We start from the raw sequence: 21,506 nt of genomic DNA on the forward strand, positions 1-21,506 counted from the left end.
ACTTCCAGCTTTGACAAAGACCCTTGGGCAGTCAAAGCGGCCTGGGTTTCCTCCCTTTCCCTCCCCCGCCTCCCCTTTTCCCTTTTCTCTTTGTTCCCTTTTGTACTGTCACGGAGTGAGAAGGCCAAAGAAGGCAGGGAGACGGGCTGGCAGGAGACAAGGGAGAGCCGGGGCTGTGCACACAGAGACGCAGGAGGAGGGGCCGGGGGCGAGAAGGACCTTGTCGGGGTGACGTTAATGACAGTCGGGCAAAGGCTCTCACACTGCAAGGTTTCATGAACAGACTATGTTTTCAGAGACTAAAAATGAATGAAGAAAGTCACCTCTAGAAATACTGTCATTTCCCACATTCTGAGTTGAATGAAGTGCTGGTTGCTAATAGAATAGGAGAAATGAAGGCTTGTTATAATTGTAATAACAGCAATGGCCGTTCGTACACCGACCGGGCCCATGTGTGACAGTGCAGGTGGCCCGCATCCTCCTCAGGATGAGAGGCCTGCAGGCGTCCGGGTCGGGGCACACGGGCTGTGAGCTCACAGATGATCCCGTACAGCACCACGTCCTCCAGGGAGCTGCTGCCGCCCAAACCCCCGCCTTCTCGGCTTGGCTTTCTCTCGTGCTTTTCCTTTCCCTCCTCCTTACATTTCTCCTCAAGTTCAAGCAGTCACCTGGTTGAAAGTGGGCTCAGAAATCAGGTAAGAGACAACAAGAAATAGACGCTGCCTCACTGCGACATGCTTATGAATAAGAGCCGGGTCTCGTGAAGAAGCCGAGTCAGGTGACGCTCTGCAAACAAGCAGGAACACAGTCTCCGTCGCAGAACACTGCCTCCTGCAGGAGCAGCTTTAGAGAGCTCAGTCTGCCCCTTGGTACATTCATTCTTTACCTGCTGAATTTATCACGGGGCGGCTTTCCTCTTATGAAAACCATTTATGGAATGCTTAAGTCATTTTATACATCTGTTCAGTTGTATTTGCCCTCGGTAAGAGTTGTAGGCTCTCCTATCACAGATAAGAAACCAAGGCACAGAGGGGCAGAGGGCTGACTTGCTCTGGAAAATGAGCTTGTAACAGCCCATCTACACATAGTGCAAAGACCTGTCTGTCCTCAAAGCCCTCGGTGACATTTTAAAGCTTTAAAACTGTGTTGTGCTACACATCCTTTCATATGAGAAGGACTGTAGGAGAGACAGTGCCTGCTGTGCACTCAGTCCCGGGGAACAAGACACGCCCTGCGTTTTTCAGGGGGCTCAGGCTATGAGCAAGGTGAGCTAGTCCAGGTCTGGGGCACAGTGGCACAATCACAGCAAAAGCTCAGCACCAGCTCTGCCAAAGTTCCAATGCTTCCTTCCCAAATCTTCATGTGAGACACCACAGCTGCCTCTAGTGAGGCGATGTGATCAAATCCAGATTTTAGAAAGGGGATACCTGAGAAGCGAGCAAGACATATGTCTGAACACGAGACAAATGAAAGAGGCTTCTCCATGAAAATGGGGGAAATGCCAAACTCACCGAGTCCTGTGGCTCCTTCGGTTCAGAACTTACAAAGCCTGTGGTATGTGTGTTTCTCGCAGGGGTGAATGCTGAGGGATTTCCCAGTGTGGGAAAAACCTGGTCCCAGTGGATGAGAGCCACCCAACCAAGAGAGGAGGTGCTGAGATCAGCAAATGAGGATGACCGATCCAAGACTGCACAGAATGACATTTACGGGGGACTTACAGGCGGAAGTGTTTCAAATGGCAGAAAGGCAGGTGGGTCACTGCACTCCAAAGAAAAAGGACGGGCTTATATGCTAACCTAGACAGAGGTGGGCGGCAGCCAGCAGAAAGCACCTGGGCTTTCTCAAGAACTAGTAACAGGTCCAGTGTTGGCTCAGAATTATGTCGTCCAGGCGCATTGGTCATGATAATCTTTAATGACTTCATCTTCCAGGGCTTAGAGTTATGTCAGCACAGGAAGGCCGCACGCCTGTGCAGCTGGCGCGCTCTGCTCACTGTTTTGGTACCACAGTGCCCTCTCCGGAAGGAGCATGCTGGAGCAACCAGGATTCCACAGGACACAGCACCAGGGGAGCTGACCCACACTCCTTCCCTCCCCTCCCAAGCCTGTGTCAGCCTCTGCCTGTCCGTGGAAACTTCTACTGATGCAGCCTCGTGACAGACACAGCCAGAGCCACCCAGGGGAGCCACTTCCGGATTCCCTGACTCTACGAACCATGCAGGAAAAGAAACTATTTTAAGCTGCTAAACCCAGGAATAACTTGATATGTAGCGAGAAGTAATTAATATATCCCATAAAGGCATGCATTAGCAGGATTTTTTTAATAGCAAACATTTATTGATACATTGTAGGCACACATAATGGTAACACTCATCACAGGGAATTTGCACCTTATTCTTTTTTTTTTTCTACTAATAAAACATGGGTTACTTTGATGTAAGTTTTTAAACTATGCGAAGAAATTCCTAAACAGTCTACCTGAATCCCAGTCGCTCCAGCTCCCTGTGGAAGAGCTCCAAGCTTTGAAACATACCCTATCCAAGGCTTGAAGGTCTCCGGGCAGTTGGGAGGAAGGGAGACTCACCTGCTGTGTTTCCTACTCCGGCAATCATCTGCTTCCTATCTTTTTGTCCTTGCTTCCTTGGACTCCAGAACAGCAGAATTCAATATCTATCCCCCTTCACATCTCTCAGCTCCTGTGAGCTATGGTCTGCATTCTAGTGAGTTTTCTATCATCCCTGTACCCCAGTCCAGATTTCATGAACAAAGGGACGAGAAACGAGAGTCCAGTTTGTCAAAGAAAAAACAGCAGGCGGGGTGTCACCAAAGCCCAGGTAACTGTGTTCCAAGAATTTTTTAATTCCATGAACACTCGGACAAAATGAAAATAATAATCTCAGGATGTGACAGGATTCTAATCAGCATAATAGCTTTACTAGGAAGGGAGGGAGGGAAGAATGCATCAAAGAAGCTCAAAGAGTAAACAGGTATTTTAAGTAGATTTGCTGCGAAGGACAGAAAAGGAATAATATGCTTTTCTAAGAAGGTGTATGCACTTACAGGGAGTTCTTTTTCTTAAGATAGAGACTATTGTTATGCCTGTATGGTACAGAATACGAGAAACTGATGATGCAGAAAGAAACATCGGTACAACAGAGATATCCTGGGGAGGGTTGGCATGGAGGAACCCTGAACAATAGAGGATCTGCTCCTGATTCACCTCTACAATGACAACAGGGAAGCAGGCAAGAAATGTGAGCTTAGGGCAGACCTGGAGGGCTACAGAGGGAACAAGCAGACTCACTCGTCCTCCCCAGGCAGTGCATCAGGTTTCCACAGAGCTGGGCTTCTGCCAACAGACTTCCGGGAAAGGAAGTCTGCAATTGAACGACCTTAGTGATGGGAAATCAATCAGTGATCTTAACACGGGAGAAGAATTATCAAGCCGAGTGGAAGTGTGCCAGCGAGGCTGGGACAGAAAGATAGAAATGCTTCCTGGAGGAGGGCACGCTTGAAATCAAGATTTCAGGGAGTGCAATCACGGCTGATGATCCTTGAAGCAAGAAAGTCAAGAAACTGAGATTGGATGTTGTGTATTTTGAAGTCTCAGGGAACTGTGAGGAAGCAGTTGTTGCTGTGGGTACCGAATGTCCTCCAAAGGGCCCCTGGGAGGCGGTGTGGATCATGAGGTGAGGGGCCTTGTGGGAGGTTTCGAGGTCACTAGAGACCACCCTTGAAGTGGGCCATGGGACCTCGGCCGCTTCTTTTGTGATTCTTGGTTTACCGGGCGAGCAGTTTGCTGGCACCATGATGTGCTGCCTTCCTGGAGCCTCACAGCAGAGGGGCCTCTTGTTCATGGACTGAAACCTTCAGAACCACGAACCAAAAGAAAGGTTTTCTCTTTACAAGTTAATCATCCCGGATATTTTGTTACAGAGGCAAGGCTACTGCAGTAGTGAAGAGGAAGATCGTGAGCAAGGTGTAAAAGTTTTCATGTAAGGGGATTTAAAACAGGAAAACGACAAGAAGGGTGGCTGTTCTACAGACTGACAACATGAACCTCAAAATTCAGTCGGATTTTCAGGGAGGAAGGAGTAGAAGTGACTTGGATGACGGCTTGGGGAACAAGGAGGGCACCAACCTTACCCTCAAGGCTGTAATTAGAAGAATTCTGGGCTTCTCTGAAAGAGGCCAGCAAGGAAATGCTGCCTTTAGGGGACAGACTATTTTCAGTCTGGACAAGGAGATGAAGGAACAGCCAGAGACCAGGTTGAGTTTACAACAGAGAGTGCTAACTGGTGTGAGCTTTAGAAGACATGGTAGAAGAATTCAGGACAGAGATGATGAATAAGGGATTAATTCAAATTAAGGGATGAGTTAAGGGAAGTGGATGAGAATTTGAATAATAACAAACAGCAGAGAGGTTCACACTTTGGGAGATAAAAATGAAGTAAAGTGGTGTTTAAGACATTTCAGATACTACTTCTTGTATATGTGAAATAATGGTGGGAAATTTCTTGCAGATGTGCGGTGAATTTAGCTAGACACAGAAGGATCTGGGCAAGGTGCACCCCCAGGGTGGGTGGGGGTGAAAATCCTCCAAACAAAAGTCAGGCGAGAGAGGCAGCGTAGGCCATTAGGAAATGAATGTGCCTTCTACCCAGCAAATTTTCTTTTTCGGTTCCATCTCCGTGGCACCCACACCCTATGTATCACAGCTCCAATAGCCGGCTTTTATCACGAACATATACAATGGTGAAGAGCTAAGTCAATTTACTTCCTATGTCACTAACCTGACAAAACCCTCCCTTAAGCCTGGAATGGTGAGATGGAGCTGAAAGAGCTTTAGAATGCAGGATGTAGCAAAAACTGGAGAAAGAGTTAATGAACGCACACACCAAAAGCGAGAGCTCCATTTGGTTAGAAGAAAGTGTATAGGAAAAGAAAAGAAAAAAACCCAGGTGTAAGGATGGCATAATTAAATTACAGAGCTTCATTATGAGAAACCACTCGATTGCCAGTGCAATCCAGTTCTTTGGTTCCATTATGTAATTTTACAGTACACTCGCTGTGGATTCTGTAGGTGAGATAAACAGCAGCAGCGCTAGCAGCCGAAATGGAATATTTCAGAAGTAATATCAGTATAGTAGGAGACGTAATTGAGTTTAAAAAGTATTGATAGTCATCACAGGGATAAACAGAGCAGCAGCAAAGAAGCCCGGAACATCCAGGGTATTTTATATGAAAAATTCTTCTATTGACAGATAAAGTCTCTTAGGAACACTGGTAAATGGGTTCTCAGCAATTTTCTTATGAAGGACTCAGGACATTTATTAGAAAGAGAAAGGGTCACAGGAAAAAACATAGGTTGTCAAGGTGATTGTAAAAAGTGAAAGGACTTTGTCAAGTCCAGATTTTTTGTTTTAAATAAATTCATTGTGTCTTGCATTCCAACAATGTGAGCCTGGTTTATTCTGTGGATGCCGCCTGGGATTTTGCAGGGGCACTGCGTGCATTGTTACCTTCAACTCTACAACCTTTGGGTGATGCCTCTCTGCTGGGCACACCCTGCTGGAAAACAGAGCAGAGAATACTAGTGACAGGTGCGGAGGCAGCCATCAAAGCTCAGAGTGCTGGAGGTGCTTCGTGAAGACTGTGCACTGGATAACTTCCTGTACAGTACGTGCGTGTACATGTATTACACATGTGTGCATTACCTCTGTGTGTGGGTGACACACGCTCACATAATACACACATTGCTTGCTTTCCATACAGTCTGAGGCAAATGTGAGACACACTGAGGACTTAGGTTCAGGTAAGACAAAGGCTAGGAAGCTGATACAAGGCTATGTGGCGGGAAGGGGAGGATGGTTCTAAAATTTATCTTACAAAGTCATCACTGGACTCCCACAGGAAGGAGCAGCTCCCACACCCAGCTCCCTTCCTGGGGCCCCCTGTGGCCTCAGACCCCAGAACAGTGAGGAGAACAAGAAGAAGTCAGCCACTGAGCCAGAGAAGATGCCCAGCCTTCAGGGAAGGAGTCCAGGAAGTTCTGATGACTCTTTTCCAAACACTAGATGCTAAAAAGACCAGGGCTGTACCTGCTCAGTGGTCCCCATCCTTTACAAAGGTTCAGAGAGTCTTTCCCTGTTCAGGCTGAAAATAAAGAATGGATCCTTCGAGGGTGAATACTTCAGTGGGCAAAGTATTTGTTCATACAATGAGCCCTGTATCTACACTATCTGCAAAGACTCCTGGACTGAAGTTGAAATTCCCAATCCAGCTCTATGGCCCCAGACCCCTCCGGCTGTGGTGGTGGCTCAGGGTGACAGAGAGCTTCTTCCGGTAGACAGAAGTTTTCCTGCCACACTGACTCTGGGTTCCAGCATTTGGCCACCAAGACTTTGGGGCAAATCGAATCCCACCTTACAGGATGGTAGATGGGGACACACTGATCCTCACTTCACAAAATCAAGTTCACTTCAAGGTCTGGCTGTCTTGGTGACCATGGCCCCGAATCACCAGGCACTGCTCTTGGGGCTGTCTGTGATGAGGAAGGAAACTCGCAGGGTGCTTCTTCAGATGGCTAGCTTGTGGGACAGCTAAAGAGTCCCAGGCCAGAGAAGAGAAAACGGAGGAAGAAAGCACCTGGAGCCCCGAAGCGACAGACAGCATAGAAGACTCTGCAGAACCTCGCACCCGGGAGCCCCCAGAGGTGGCCAGGGCGGTGGTCAGCATGAAGATGGTTCTAGGGAAGATGGATCCAGACACTCAAGAGCACTGTGAGGAGATGGAGCTGGAGGAGGATGGAGATGAAGCGAAAGGAGGCTGGGGCGTGGGGCGGAAAGCGTGGAGAAGCACAGCTGCGGCTCCTGATGGCGGCTGAGGAAGAGGCCTCAGCAGCCTGGTGGTGGCCACAGCGTGAGGCCTAATGGCAAGGACAAAAAATGCCGAACTGAACTTTTCTTTGAGGATTTAAGATGCTGCGCTGAGACAAAGTAAATGGAGTACTGCATTCCATCAGCATTACTGTTCTTTACAATAATTTGGAACTGAAACAATGTAGCTGCAAAACTTATTTTGTTAACGCTCTACGATCGATCCGGAGTTCGGGTGAGCCCTTTGCCTTCCTCTCCCTACAGACTCTGCCCCAGGGCAGTGCATGAACGGGGTCTACCGTGCCATCTGTTTTCTGTATTTGGCGCCTCGCTGATCCCAGAGACACTGCCCCTCCCAAGGTTAGCGTCAGTAAATGACTCACTGTTCAAATGGAGGCTGACCAATCCAGAGACGCCCTCCCTATGGGCTCTTCCAGTCTGGTCCTTATCCCTCCTCCCTCAAAACCTCAGGACCAAATGCAAGACAACTAGCGACAGCACCTGTGTCCTCGACAGCCTGCAGAAAATACTCACCTAAAATCCTGAACCTGCTTGCTCTGCCTCACCCCCTCCTTCCACGGATACCACAGTAAACGCTCCAGTTTATGGTTTTCCTGCTCACCGTGTTTCCTGGCCAGCTGAGTTCTCACCAACAGGCAGTGTGTGCAATGTACCCTCAGGTCCCTGCCCCTCACCGCTTCCCTCACGGCGTTCCCGTCCTCTTGGGAGCTGTACCAGTCAGGTTTCTTGTTGCTGGGATAAAACACCTGCCCTATATGACTTTAAGGAGAAAATGTCTACTTTTAGCTCATAATTTCAGAGGATTCAGTCTGTGGTTGATTAGTGGCTCCAAGGCATAAACATCATGGGAGAAAGCATCGGAGGAAAGCACTCAGCTAACGGCTCAGCTAACGGGATGCAGCAGAGGGAGAGCATGGGAGGCAGAGACCAGGCACTAATGTGGTCCTCAAGGCCGTGCTTTCACATTCAGGCACAACCAGAAGAGCCCAGGGGGGCTGAGCTTAATCACGTCAGTTCCATTGGCTTGGGAGCTGCCTAGGGGATTAGGAAAGTGTACTTCTCCACGTGTCTGGGTAGGGCATGGAGATGTGAACTTTGGTATATCTGCCCCCGGTCCCTTTCTCTGCTTCCCAGCTGCCATGAACAAAGCAGCTTTTCTCTGCCACATCCTTCCACCACGACGTTTCTGCGTTGAGCCAGCTGACTATGGACTGAATCCCCTGAAACCATGAGCTAAATTAAGCCTCTCCTCCTTCAAGTTTTGGGTATCAGGGATGATGCCCTAGCAGCAAGAAAGCTGACTAATAGTATGCTTCACTAATCTCTTAAAGGACTCTCAAGCCAAACAAGTGACAATCAGGATCATCACAAGATCCATGCGTACTAAACTATTTCTTCATTGGCAGTTACCCCCGACCTGTACCTTTACTGTAGGTAAACAACAACAACAACAACAACAAAAAAAACTTCTATTACAGTAGGCAGGGTACAAGGCAGCTCTCTCTAGTACCAGGGTTGAGCTTAGGATGAGATGACCCAAAAGAGAGTGAGGGAGGGTGTGGTGGCACATACTTGGAATGGCTGATGCAGGAGAACACAAGCGTGGGCCCGCCTGGGCAACTTAGTGACTTAGAAAGACCCTATGTTAAAACAAAGAAAAGAATTAAAAAGATTGAGAGCAGGGCAAGTGGCCCTGGGATTTAGATCAGGCCTGAGGCTGTGGGTTCAATCCCCAGTATCACCAAAAAAAAAAAAGAATGAGAATTTGAGTATAAAAACCTACAGGAAGAATGTTTCCATTTTAATTAAACAGATATTCTGTGCTCATTTGGAGAATGTAAAACATAGTTTTTACAGGAGAAGTTCTGATTAATCAAACATAATCAACCTTGAAATTGTCTCTTCTTTGATTTCTAGAAATTAGCAAAGGTTGCCCAGTGTGTCGGGTCAACTTCCTTAGACATCACTAAGATACTGAACTGGCAAAGAATACAGAACACACTACCTTTGTTCAGGCTGATGTGCTTTCTGGAGGGTGTGGGAGGGCGAAAGACACATTTGGGTGATCCAGCAGGGACTCTGTTCTTCCCAGTGCAGGTCTAGAGTAGGTTCAACGTGGAAACAGAAGCTGATTTTCTATTCCACTACCAATCCTTCTAGTAAATGCACTACTTTGAGCAGGAGAGTTAAGCATTCATTCACCAAATTATCTTATGTGTATAGAGATCATTTCTTATACCCACAATCATAAGACCATCTGAAACCCACTAATTAGAAAAAGATGTTTGGTTACTGTAGTATTGGATTTAATCTGGTTATTCCATTCTACGATGGCCATTTACAATGGTCTCAAAATCTATTAACAATATATTTCAAAGCCTTGGATTAATATTTGTGTGTGCATATACTGGCTATGTAAATAATTATATAGGACTTGAATTAATTTAAACTCCTGTTTACCCCTGCTTTTGTCTTTGGCATGTTTTCTTACACGGAATTAGATACTGAAACTAAATAGTAAAGTATTGACAAAAATCTAACCAAATAGATCATGAGTACTTTCCTGAATATAAATAATTTTGTTTTCATGTTCATATTTGTATGTTTACTTGTTATAAATGTTATTTGGGTTGTTTGACCTAATACTTCATGTCAGCTCAATTCAAGTCAATTTCAAGACACAAAGATTAGACCAGAGAAGTGTTAGCAGTTTGTATCTATACAAAGGAGCAGCAAGCAGATAAACAAGAAACATGAAAAGTCTCCATTCAGTGAAGCTCTACAGTAACTGAAAGAAACAAGTAAAGCCTTCAAGATATAGTGGAGAAAAAAATCAAAGTGTAGAATGTGTATATGAGGGTTCCTTTCTAATAATGCATAACTGAATGAGATGTTTCCAAAATGCATTTAGGAAGGTAAATGGGCAGGAATCATCATCAATCTTGATAATGACAAAGCAAGAATACACAAACCCTTTATAAAGGCAAAACAATTAAGAGGCTATGCTGCACACACTCATGCACAGTCATATGACTTGTGACAGTAGAGACAGCCCAGGGCACTGAAGAAAGAATGATTTTCAACAAATGTTGCTGAGTTAACTGAATATTTGAAGGAAGGTAATAAGACTTCCTCGGACTAGGCTGAAAAACCAGATCGGAAAATGTGTGAAGATAACCAGTGAGTCAAGCAAACAATGAAAACAGAAGAGAACACCTTCATGTCCCTAACACAAGCAAATGCTTGCTAAAAGGACAGAAAAAACATGAGCTCTCTGGGGCAACAAATTAATAAACTCAGCTATATTAGAATGAAGAACTCTTGTTCTTCAAAAGTCACCATTAAGGACAAGAAATGGCAACACATACAATGGGAGAAAATATGCAATAAGTGTATCCAACGAAGGACTCATGTGCTAAATATAAAAAGAATCCATACAGAACGAGGGAAACACCGAAACAATGGAAAGCAGGTGACGAATGGGCACGTTCCAACACAAGTTGCATAAATAGCCAACAACTCCATGACAAAATGCTCAATTCATTATTCATCAAGAAAATTCACAGTAAACCCTCAAAGTAATTCATATTAGAGTGGCCATAATTACAAGATATTAATTATTAATTATTGGGGAAAAGGTAGAGCAAATGCAACTTTCATATTCTATTAATGGGAGTATAGTGTGGTAAACCACACTGAAAAGTTGTTTGGGTTTCTTATGACCTAGCTATTCCACTCCTGAATATATATGGTCAACAGAAATGTTTATATTTATTATCTAAATCAAAAACCTAAGAATGTTAATATCCAAATGGGATTATATCTGACTTTAAAAAGCTTCGGCACAACAAAGGAAACCATTAACAGAGTACAAACACAGTTCAGAGAATGGAGGAAAATATTTCCAAAGTACGCATCTGATAAGGGGTTGATATGTAGAACATATAAATAATCTTCAAATTTCAACTGCAAAAACAAACGATGAAAAACAACCTGATTTTTGTAAAAAGGAGGCAACAGCCTTAAATAGACATATCTCAGAAAAAGTACACAAATGTCCAACAGATATATGAAAAATGATCAACATCACTAATTATTAAGAAAATGCAAAGTAAGATAGCATCTCACCAAAGCAAGAATAGGTACAACAACAACAAAAAACTAAAGGTAACTTGTGGGTCAAGCTGTATATGTCCATCATGGCAAAACGCTATGGAAGGTCTTCAAAAAGTTAAAAATGGAACTACAACACGGTTCAGCAATCCCACTATTGGTTTATATCCAAAGGAAATGGAATCAGCCTATCAAAGGGACACCTGCACTCCCACACTCAATGCTACACTGTTCAGAACAGCCAAGAAATTAGAGCAACTCGAGGGTCCATCCACTGATAATTGGCTGAGAATACGAGGCACGTACGTATAAACAATGAAGTAGTATTCGTTTAGAAAAGGAATGAAATTCTGTCATCTGCAACAACATGGATGGAATTGCAGATCTTTTTGTCAAGTGAAATAAGCCAGGTACGGAAGACAAGCAAGTACATTATGATCTCATGCAAATGTGGAATCCAAAAAGGATGATCTCATAGAAACTGAAAACAGGATGGTGGATACTGGAGACAGGGCAGAGGTGCGATGGGGAAGCTGACCGCAGGGAAGTGACAGTGAGCCAGGAGGGAGAAAGCACAGCGGAGCTACGACAGACAACACTCAGATACTGAGCATCTCAAAGCACTGTTTTTACCATAGATGATAAATGAGGAGACAGACACGTTTAGCCTGATTTAAACAATGCACAATGTATACTGGTATCAAAACAGCACATTTTATTCCATTTACAGGGACAGTTTTGATGTTTTCATGCGTCAGTTAAAAATAAGCTTAATATTAAAAAATATGTTAGTAGCACTATTTGTAATAACCTAAATGGATCAATTAGAGGATGGATGGAAAATTATCATATATTCATGTAAGGGCATTCTGTAAACCCATGAGAATGCATGACTCACTGCTATATATAACAGCAAAAGTGACTCACAAATATTGTCCAGCAAGAGAAACTAAACAGAAACACATGTATATGATTCCATTCACTAAAAGCTAAGAAATAAGCACACCAATATTTGGTGGTTAGAAGCCCATAGTGAACTTAAAGGACATGGGTAGGGAGAAGCTGGGAAGAAAATTACAGCAAAAGGGCAACAAAGGGGCTTTGGGTGCTAGTTTTATTTCTTCATCTCTTTCCCTGAGTGCATTCATTTCACAGAAATCCATGGAACAATAAAATTATGATTTGTTTACTTTTCTGTTTGCATTTTATGTGTCAATGCATAAACTGATAAAGAAGAACCGGGAATAAGTTTGAAGGTACCCTGACTAATTAAAGTTGGGTTAACGTAAATATCAGAAGGATAAGATCAGCAGTGCACTGACACAGATCAGTTATACAAAATCTAGAAAGTGATAATCATACAGGAAAAAAATGCATTGGTCACCTTTGAGGATATTAAGGGACTAGTGTGGTATTCTAAAAACTGGTAAAATAAAGGGATACAAACATTGGCTGGGGATTTAGCTTAGTGGTTCAGTGTCCTGCCTTGCCAGTGCAAGGACCCGAGTTCAATCTCTGGTACCAAAAAAACAAGAGATACAAACATTAACCCGCCTTTCCTGCATGAATTATATTCTAGGGTAATAAAACAACTGATGCAAGAACACTTTCAGTTTAAGTGTTCCAGATAGTAAATGCAAAACGAGTAAAAGAATTGGAAAATCACCCCTGTAAAGAAATAATGGTGTGTGTCTGCTGATACATTAAGAAGCACACAGCATAGCCTAAATGAATCTGACACTAACCAGGCTTCCAACCCTAAATGCCAGTTTATAGGAAACAGGGCTGATAAAAAAAACAAATTAAATGCATTCCAAGAGTGGATGGAACAGGCCATATTCAGCATGTGGAAAATGTACAGGACAAATGATCTGATTTCTTTTTTTTTAAATACCATAGAAGATAAGGGAAAGACTGGTTGTTACACATGGAATTTAAAGGCTCCAGCAATCCAATCAGTTTGCAAACTTACCTGGACACAGATTCAAACAAACCAATTTAAAAGCTATGCATAAATAAAGCAGAAAAATTAGCATGGAATGAGTATTAATGTCATCAGAAACAGTGATGTATTGTAGTTAGGTTTTTGTAAAGTCATCTCTTAGAGATATTATTCACTGATAGATAAAATGATAGAATCTTTGGAGTTTGCTTCAAAAACCTCCAGCAATAGCCAGAGGTGAGGTGAGCTGGGTGTGGTGGCACACACCTGTAATCCCAGCACTCAGAAGGCTGAGGCAGGAGGATTGTGAATCTCAGGTCAGCCTGGGCTACGTGGTGAGTGTGACACCAGCCTGGACTAAACAGCGAGATTTCATCTCAAAAGGAAAAGGGAGAGAAAACCCAATTAGCGATTAGGCGATTGTTGATAATCAGTGATACTCTGATGTGGACACTGTGGCTCACTCTTGAGGACGTTTGCGATATCGGACCTAAAGACTTACCCCATCCTTAGCTGTCACCAGGAGATCAAAGCTGGCTGGGTCCCTCTCACGGTCAAGGTCTTGGGACACACAGATCTGCCCATCGCGTGGGTTGATCTGGAACGCTGGAGGTGCCTCATCGCTCTGGAATCCATCGTAAAGCGAATACTCAACAAAGCCAAAGGGCCCCGCATCTGCATCAGAGGCTTTTACCTAGAGACGGGAGAGACACGAAGCGGTCATTGTAGTGCTCTGCTACTTCCCAGGTCTCACTGGCTCTCACGATGATCTGAACAACCAAGCGACCCAGGGCTACTGGGGAAGCACAGGATTTGGCTCTTCCTCCCTCCCTTCTCGCCTTCCCTAATGAGTCTGCTTTGTCATCTTCTTCTCTGCCTCCTCGACCCACTCTGATGCCGCCAAGCCAGCCCCACGAGCTTCTTCAGGCCTGGGTTCTTTTGTCCTCTTATTCCTTTTGGTGAACCTAACTGATCTCTTGGAATCTGAAGGGCTTAGAAACGTCCACATGGTCCCAAGGACTTTACAGTGCATGTGGTGGTTCTTTCTCCTATGCAGCCTTCCGGTTAGAAGCTCAATGTGCAACCCCACCCTTACAGGGAAGCAGGAGGACAAAGACATGGAAAGAGTAAATGGCACGAGAATTCCAACCCCATGACAGAGTTCACCAAGGAGGGTGAGATTTTCATCTCCCAGGCTGGGTTTCCTTTGAGGAGCAATACCCCAGCCAGGCCCTGCATTTGAGAATGATGCCAGTCCACTGTCTGTTCTCCAGAACAGGTGCACAGACATGGGGCTTGAGCTGCACACAGGAAAGGGACTTGGTTCTTTTCCCATAAGTGCCTTTCATGTCAGCAGCAGTCCTGTGCCCAGGACAGAGAATGAAACAACTGGAATCACGAAAACAACTTGTGTACTAACTGTGGGGCAGAATATGTACAATAGTCCCCCTCATGTGAGGGGCAGTGCATTTCAAGGTCCATGCCCACACCTACAAGTGCAGATAGTGTCACTCCATATATACCATGTTTTTCCTACATATGTATAGCTGTGATAGTTTAATTTATAACTTAATAGCAGTAAGACATTATCACTTATAAATAAGTAGAGAAGGGCTGTATAAGGCCATAGATGTTATCCCTAGGGCAATGACATCTTTTGAGGTCATCAGGCAGCCCCACCCCCACAAGCAGGCAGTGTGGGCTGAAAAGAGGAGCAGTCCGCTCAGTCAGGTAGAGGAGGACAGTAAGAAGGTGGTGCTGGGGGTGGGGGGACATGTTTCAGTGAGGAGAGGACCCGCTTTGTGAAAGGCAGGCGCTGAGTGACTCCGAACAGAAGGACTGACCTTGATGAGCAGCCTTGGGGTACAGCTCAGTGGCAGAATGTTTGACCAGTACGTCCCATCTCTAGTGCTACAAAAGGAGGATGAGGTAGGGGCAGGGGGAGGGGGAGGAAGAAGGGGCAGGGTGGAAAGAACGGTGAAGCAATTATGACAATGTACTCTAATCAAAGTTATGTGAATGTGACTGCTGGGTTGTTCTCAACTGCCATGGGGCAGGTAGCGAACACAGTGAGTTCACCGGACAGATAATTCACATTGCAGGTCAGGTCAGAAGGAAAGTACACAATTTCATCACACTACCAAGCTGATTGAGGTCAGTCCTCAGGTTCTGAGTCACTTGGCGCCTTACACTAGCGGGTCCTCCCCTCCTCACTGAAACACGTCTGCCTACTTGTGGGGGTGCTGCCCGAGGACCTCCTAAAGATCAGCACTGAGCTGATGATGGCCGATTCCACACTCCACTCTGAGCTCCAGACTCCGGTGTCATCCCACTGACCGTCAGCACCTCCTCTGACGTCTCCAATGCAGCGAGCTCCCTGCCCTCACCCCACCTCCAACTCTGCCTCCCTTCCAGTCTTTGCACTTTGTATCCGGCAGGAAAAGATGTGCTGTTAAAGGACACCAAATCGTGACTGTCTCCTGCTCAGAATCTTCCACTGGCTTCTACTACAGCCAATAAAGCCCCACTCTTGAATGTCATCCTGTCCCCCAGCCCTATCTGATCTCCCACTGCTCCCTGGCATTTCCTCCCTCCCTGCCCTCCACATACTGGGCCCTTGGATGGTTCTAGAATTCACCAGCATGTTAGGACTTTGCACTTTCTGCCCTTTCTCCCTGGAAGGCTTTTCCCTCACACTTGAGTATAACTTGCGGCCTCATGTCATTCAAGTCTTTACACAGACCACTCACCTAATCACCCAGGCCTTCCAGACCTGCTACATAAAGAGCATCACCCTCCTTCTGCCATCCACTTTCTCTTCATCCCACTCTGCTTTGCTTCTGAGCAATCATCTCCACTTTATGCTACACTGTACACTTTCGCTGATACATTTACCGAGCAAATGAATCTCATCTTGCCCTGAATCTCCAGCACTTGCAACACGGGCGCCTGTTGACAGTGAGATACTCTACATGTTTGTTGCAAGAAATAATGAATCAAATAGTATGCATGAGATACAAATATGCAGAAGTGTAACTGGTAAGGCCATTCTACCTATTTGACCCATGGAGGGAACAGGCAAGTAGAAAATGTTTCACAAAGCAACTCACTGGAGAGTAAATTTGTATTCCTCAAACAACGTTTTTGTCAAGCTTTATCAACTTATAAATCTTTTTAAAAGCCAGCAAAAAATGGTACAGCTAAAATCAGCTAGTTATCAAGGCCTGTACGCCATTAGTAAGCTGGAAATAGAACTGTGCTTTAGCGTTGCCTTTTAAAATGTCTCTTCAGATAAGTTGATATAACTATTAGATGAATAGGCAGAACACACATCTTCAAGTAACAGTAAAAAAATTGTTAGGATAACATGTATATATTACCTTAATTAAAGAAGGGATTAAGAAACCACTAATCCTATTACTTAACTGTCATCTTCTCTCTGACCCAAAACAATCTGAACCGATGGGATGGGAGGAAAACTCATTGTGGGAAGTGTTTCAAACTAAACAATTAAAACGGCATGTTCTAAAAGAGAACTGGCAGGCACAGTGATTGAACCAAAGACAGGAGGACTTGAAGAAGATCTTAGTGAAACTAGAGTTTTTAGGATATTGCAAAGGAAACCAAGGAGGAATGTGAGCTTATCTACATGAATTGCTAGAAAAATTGGTAAGATATATGGGGAAGAGTCTGCTGGTATTTACCTCATACTGAAATAAATTCTAAATGGACTAAATATAACAATAACATCATATAGCACACAAATATAAATTTGACTAATCCTTACACTAAAAAGAAATTTCAAGACAAAAATGTACTTCAAAATAATGATGAATAAAAATAATAGAGCAAAAAAGTTAGTACAATGGTTACTCAGGCCTTTAATACTTCATTATGTGAAAAGTAAAGGCAAAATCAGGTTAGATACCTGCAACAGATACATGCAAACAAATCAATGTCTCTAATATAGAAACTTGTAAAAATTGGGGCCAGGAATTTAGCTCAGTGGTTCAGTGGCCTGCCTTGCAAGCGCAACGACCCAAGTTCAATCCTCAGTACCAAAAAAAAAAAAAAAAGAAAGAAAGAAAAAAGAAAAAAAAAAACTTGTAAAAATAAAAATGATACTTATTCCCAAAACAATAACAGCAATAAAATAGCCAAAGTGCATGAATAGGCAATTCACGGAAAAATAAATATATTCAATATATTCAGTAATGATCAAATCAATGAAATAGAAAATAACATTTTTGCCTTGCAGATTAGAATCCATCAAAATAATGTGTTAAGTGAGGGAGATTTATCAGATATGCCCTCATCTGTATAGCCCATGTGGAAAGAAACTTTGTGTCATGTACATTACGTCAAACATTCTCCCACCATCCAAAGTATTCATCTCCTTTGACTCAATACACTTCCAGGAATGTATGTAGAAAGAAGACAGAAGGTATAGTGTGATCTATTCAAGAATCCAAATGTCTAACCATAAACCTGTTGTTCAAAATAGCCATGAAACTGTACAGAGACACAAATAAAACATCCACAATGTATAATTTAATCTTTAAAAATGAAATGCACATTTAAAATACTCAATTTATTCCCCCCAAATCCAATGGATACAATGGGAAAAAACAAAGCGGAGAAAAATGTTAAGTGTCTAACGTGGGAAAGTGATTTGAAAAATACTTTTATTGTACTATTTGGAGAAGTGTTCAGGCATAATAATTTCACAGAAAAGTATTAAGCAAAAGAAGCTGGGGGTAAAAAAACTGAACCTGAAAATAAATGGGTCGGTAGGTGAGGGGCACGTGCTGTCTGTGGACCCCGCCACGGTGGCCACATCTTCACAGGTCTCCTTGCTGGAAGCCCCCATCCCGAAGATGTGGAAGTATCCAAGTCTGTTCACCGCCATGGAGGGACCGTGCTGGGCCTGCTCTGCAAATGTCCTCCCCCGAACTCCCGCCCCAGCAGCAGGATTCATTTCTGACCAGGTCTGAGCCAAATTTTTCTCCTAAGGCTCAGATGTTAAATATTTTGGCCTCATGGCCATACAACCTCTAGTACAACTGCTCAGATAGGCCATGTAGAATGAAAAAGCCATACAGGATATGACAACAAACAGCTGTGTTCCAATGAAAATTTTATTTAAGAACCCCAAAATCTGAAATTCATTTCATTTTTACATTTAATATTTTCACAAAACAGCCCCCCCATTTAAAAATATAAAAACCATTCTGAGCTCATAGGTGGCAGGGAGGTTCTGGATCAGGGCCCATAGTTTCCCCACCCTAGCTCTGAGGCAGAGGAGTATATCTTTAGAAAATCAGCCAGGCAAGAGGCCGGGTTTGCCTAAGACTTGCTGTATGCATGAGGTGAAATATCACAGGAACCGCACGAGAATGTGTAACTGTGTAATAGAACGTGTTATATTTTATAAAACATAATGTAATATGGGTGACTGAGGTACAGTGCTTATTAGGAGTTCAGTTAGGATCGTGTAACTGAGCCCGTTTTATGGTTAGTTTAGTTTGCATTCATTCCTGCCACTCTGAAATATTCCTCCCCACCCCACCCCACCACCCACACCAGGAAGTGAACCAGGACTTTGGCGCTGAACTTGAGACAAAATCTCCCCAAGTCCGTAAATTGCCCAGGCTGGGCTTGAATTTGCAATCCTTCTACCTCAGCTTCTCAGAGTGCTGGATTACAGGCGTGCACCACCAAACCAGCTGATCTACTTTCACGATAAAGATAAATGCTAAATTTTCTTTTAAAAGGACCTACAACATTTGATTTCCAGTCCCAGATAAACTCTTGTACTGAGTTAAATTTTTAATATCATGACTTTGTATTTGACAAATACTTCATTTTATTACTGCTCGTCACTGGAAAACCCCACACTAAAAACATAATTTAATAAATGATCTACTAACTCTTATGAAGATCCCGATGATCTCAAATGTAACCCCCCACACAGATACACACACGACTCAACAAACCCCACCCAAGGCACCTATGCTAAGATAGGGTAAAGTTACCTTCAAAGGAAGGTAAAGTCAGAGAAGCAGTCGCCACCTCTCCCCAGCAGTTTGGAGGGTCTTCTTCAGTAATGATGCTGTTTTAAGGAGCTAGATTCTTCCTCCATGTGTAAGACACTCGTTGTTACAATAAGAATTAATTGATACCTATGGCATAAAATTTAGTTTGCCAATAGCCAATGTACTGACTGATTAGTCCTTTTGAAAACATACATGTCCTTGATTTATTTACTTACTTGAATGACCAGACCTTGGTTACTGATAATCTCGTGACAAAAAAAAAAAAAAAAAAAAAAAAAAAAAAAAAAAAAAAAGAAAGAAAGAAAGAAAAGAAAAGAAATACTGGTAGCAATTGTTAAGTAACTGGGTGGTGCAATACTAATGTTTAGTAATCAATTCATGGCAATGTCGCTGTCACTGGTGAAAGACATACAGAATACAGAGAGACCAACAAAGTAGCCCCAAGTATGCATACATAGTCCTTCACTCCCAAATACACCTGAAAAAGTGTCAGGATTCCTAATTTCACGAGTTCTAACTACAAGGCTTTCATTCACTTTTTAACTCTTTAGTATTAGCATTAATGGCACTTGTAACGAGTAAAACTATTTGCCTATCTGACCATCTGTTATGTGCTATAGTCCTCTGTGTCACTTTTACAAAAACTGCTCAGTGAAACTTCTCCAGTTGTCCCAGACAACAATCACCTTCGAACACTCACAGTACTCTTCATTACCAAACAATAACACAACAAAGGAGAAAATTAATGAACCCACGACTGGATACTTTCACGGCACTCTTACATGCAACTAGAAACACACAGAATTGTGTGGCTGGAAACACTTTACCCATCCCAAAATCAATTTGGATTACAAATGATGTACGTTTAACACAGTTACTCACAATGCCTTATACTATAAATCCTTAAATGAGAAACAAATTCACGACAGGCTTTTAGTGGAACGCTTCTTCCTTCCAAGGTTTTTATTTCCCTGAAGCTCAGATACAAATTCGTAGGCCACTATGAGTCTTCTAGGAGATGTGGCAGAAGAAACAACCTTGTAAAAGCTATTGACGCTTCATTTTTATTCTTTCTTCTTACCGCCAACATTTCACGATGGGATTTCTTTTCACATATACCGTATGGACACAGGCTTTGCTGAGTGAATGTCTTCTTTTCCTCTTTCTGCATTCTCTGCTTTAGTGAGCTCGTGTGGTGTCATGATTTTAAACAGCTCGAAAGTTAGGGCAGCTCCGACTTCAGGCCCCCATCATGAACCCTTCCCCTGTGACCCAATTCATATGTGGAATCACTTCCATGACGTGCTCACTAGGCACGTTTCGTGGGCATCTCACAGCTCCCATGGCCAAACCAGAATTTGGGGCTGGGGAGGGTCTTTCCACACTGTGTGCAGTCAGTCCTCTCTCACTCTCTCCCAACCCAACGGTGCCTCTACCTTCCCTGTGGCTCAAGTCAAAAGTCTGGAGTCTCCCTTTCCCTCTTTCTCCTAACCTTCCCAGAAACCTGCCCGGCACCCAGGTGCAGACTAGCTGCGTCTCCCCCTAGCGGCGGGACTTTCAGAACAATGCTGAGGGCTGGGGATTTAGCTCAGTGGTTCAGCGGCCTGCTCTGCAAGTGCAAGGACCCGAGTTTGATCCCCGGTACCAAAACAAACAAACAAACAAAAAAAAAAAAAAACAGAACAATGCTGAGTGATAGTGGGTGAGATACAAACAGGCAAAGTAAACATGCACTAAAAACATAACAGACTTCAGTAACGAACACTGAGTCGACCCTTCTGGGTCATACTATTTTTACCTTTCAGATGACAATGGATTAAAAAATGTAGAGTATGTCTAGTGTTGATTATAAGATGTTCTCATCTTCCGCTAAGACACTAGAAGTGGACTGGGTGTGAACCTCAGTGGTGGAGTGCTTCCCTAGCATGTGCAAAGGCCTAGGTCCCATCCCCAGCATCTAAAACCACATAAACAAAAACTATAAATGCCCCCAAGGTCAATCAGCATAGAACTGTTTAATTTTACAACTGTATATTGGAATAGTATGCATTTGTTAAGATTCAGTAAAGCAGATGACGTCTTCAAGAACTAAAGTGTGTTAAAAGAAAAGTACAAGTAAAGCAAAGTCACAGTTGAAAATTCAAAACACAGCATGTGTGGTACAGTGATCCCATTGCTTCTGAACCTAGAGCCTGTGGGGATAAAGCAAACGAGAGCTTTTATATCGATCCTCAAGAGACAAGGACTCCAAGGAGGCTGATGCGGGATTACCCCATCGTGGAGAGGTGCTGGGACATTCGTTCCTTGCCAATCCCACTCTAACCAGGCTGGATGCAGACCTCTTCCCTCACCTCCACCTCGGGACTAGAATCATCTCTCTGACACTCTAAAACCCACAATGGGGGCCAGGGATTTAGCTCAGTGGTTCTGCCACTTGCCTTGTAAGCACAAGGACCCCAGTTCAATCTCCGGTACAAAAAAAAAAAAAAAAAACAAA

General features: G+C 43.7%; 1 protein-coding gene across 1 annotated transcript in view; it reads right to left on the reverse strand.

The window, feature by feature from the left end:
- The window catches only part of Dchs2 (dachsous cadherin-related 2), a gene marked incomplete at its 5' end in the record, with an annotated part of 231,612 nt that overhangs the window by 114,834 nt on the left and 95,272 nt on the right, over positions 1-21,506 (reverse strand). The window contains one exon of the mRNA XM_010628006.3: positions 13,456-13,647. Within this exon, the coding sequence (XP_010626308.1) occupies positions 13,456-13,647 (192 nt within the window). The remainder of the gene's footprint in view (positions 1-13,455; positions 13,648-21,506) is intronic.

Source organism: Fukomys damarensis, unplaced genomic scaffold, assembly GCF_012274545.1.
Source record: "Fukomys damarensis isolate Sample0158 unplaced genomic scaffold, DMR_v1.0_HiC HiC_scaffold_38, whole genome shotgun sequence".
Lineage (NCBI taxonomy): Eukaryota > Metazoa > Chordata > Mammalia > Rodentia > Bathyergidae > Fukomys > Fukomys damarensis.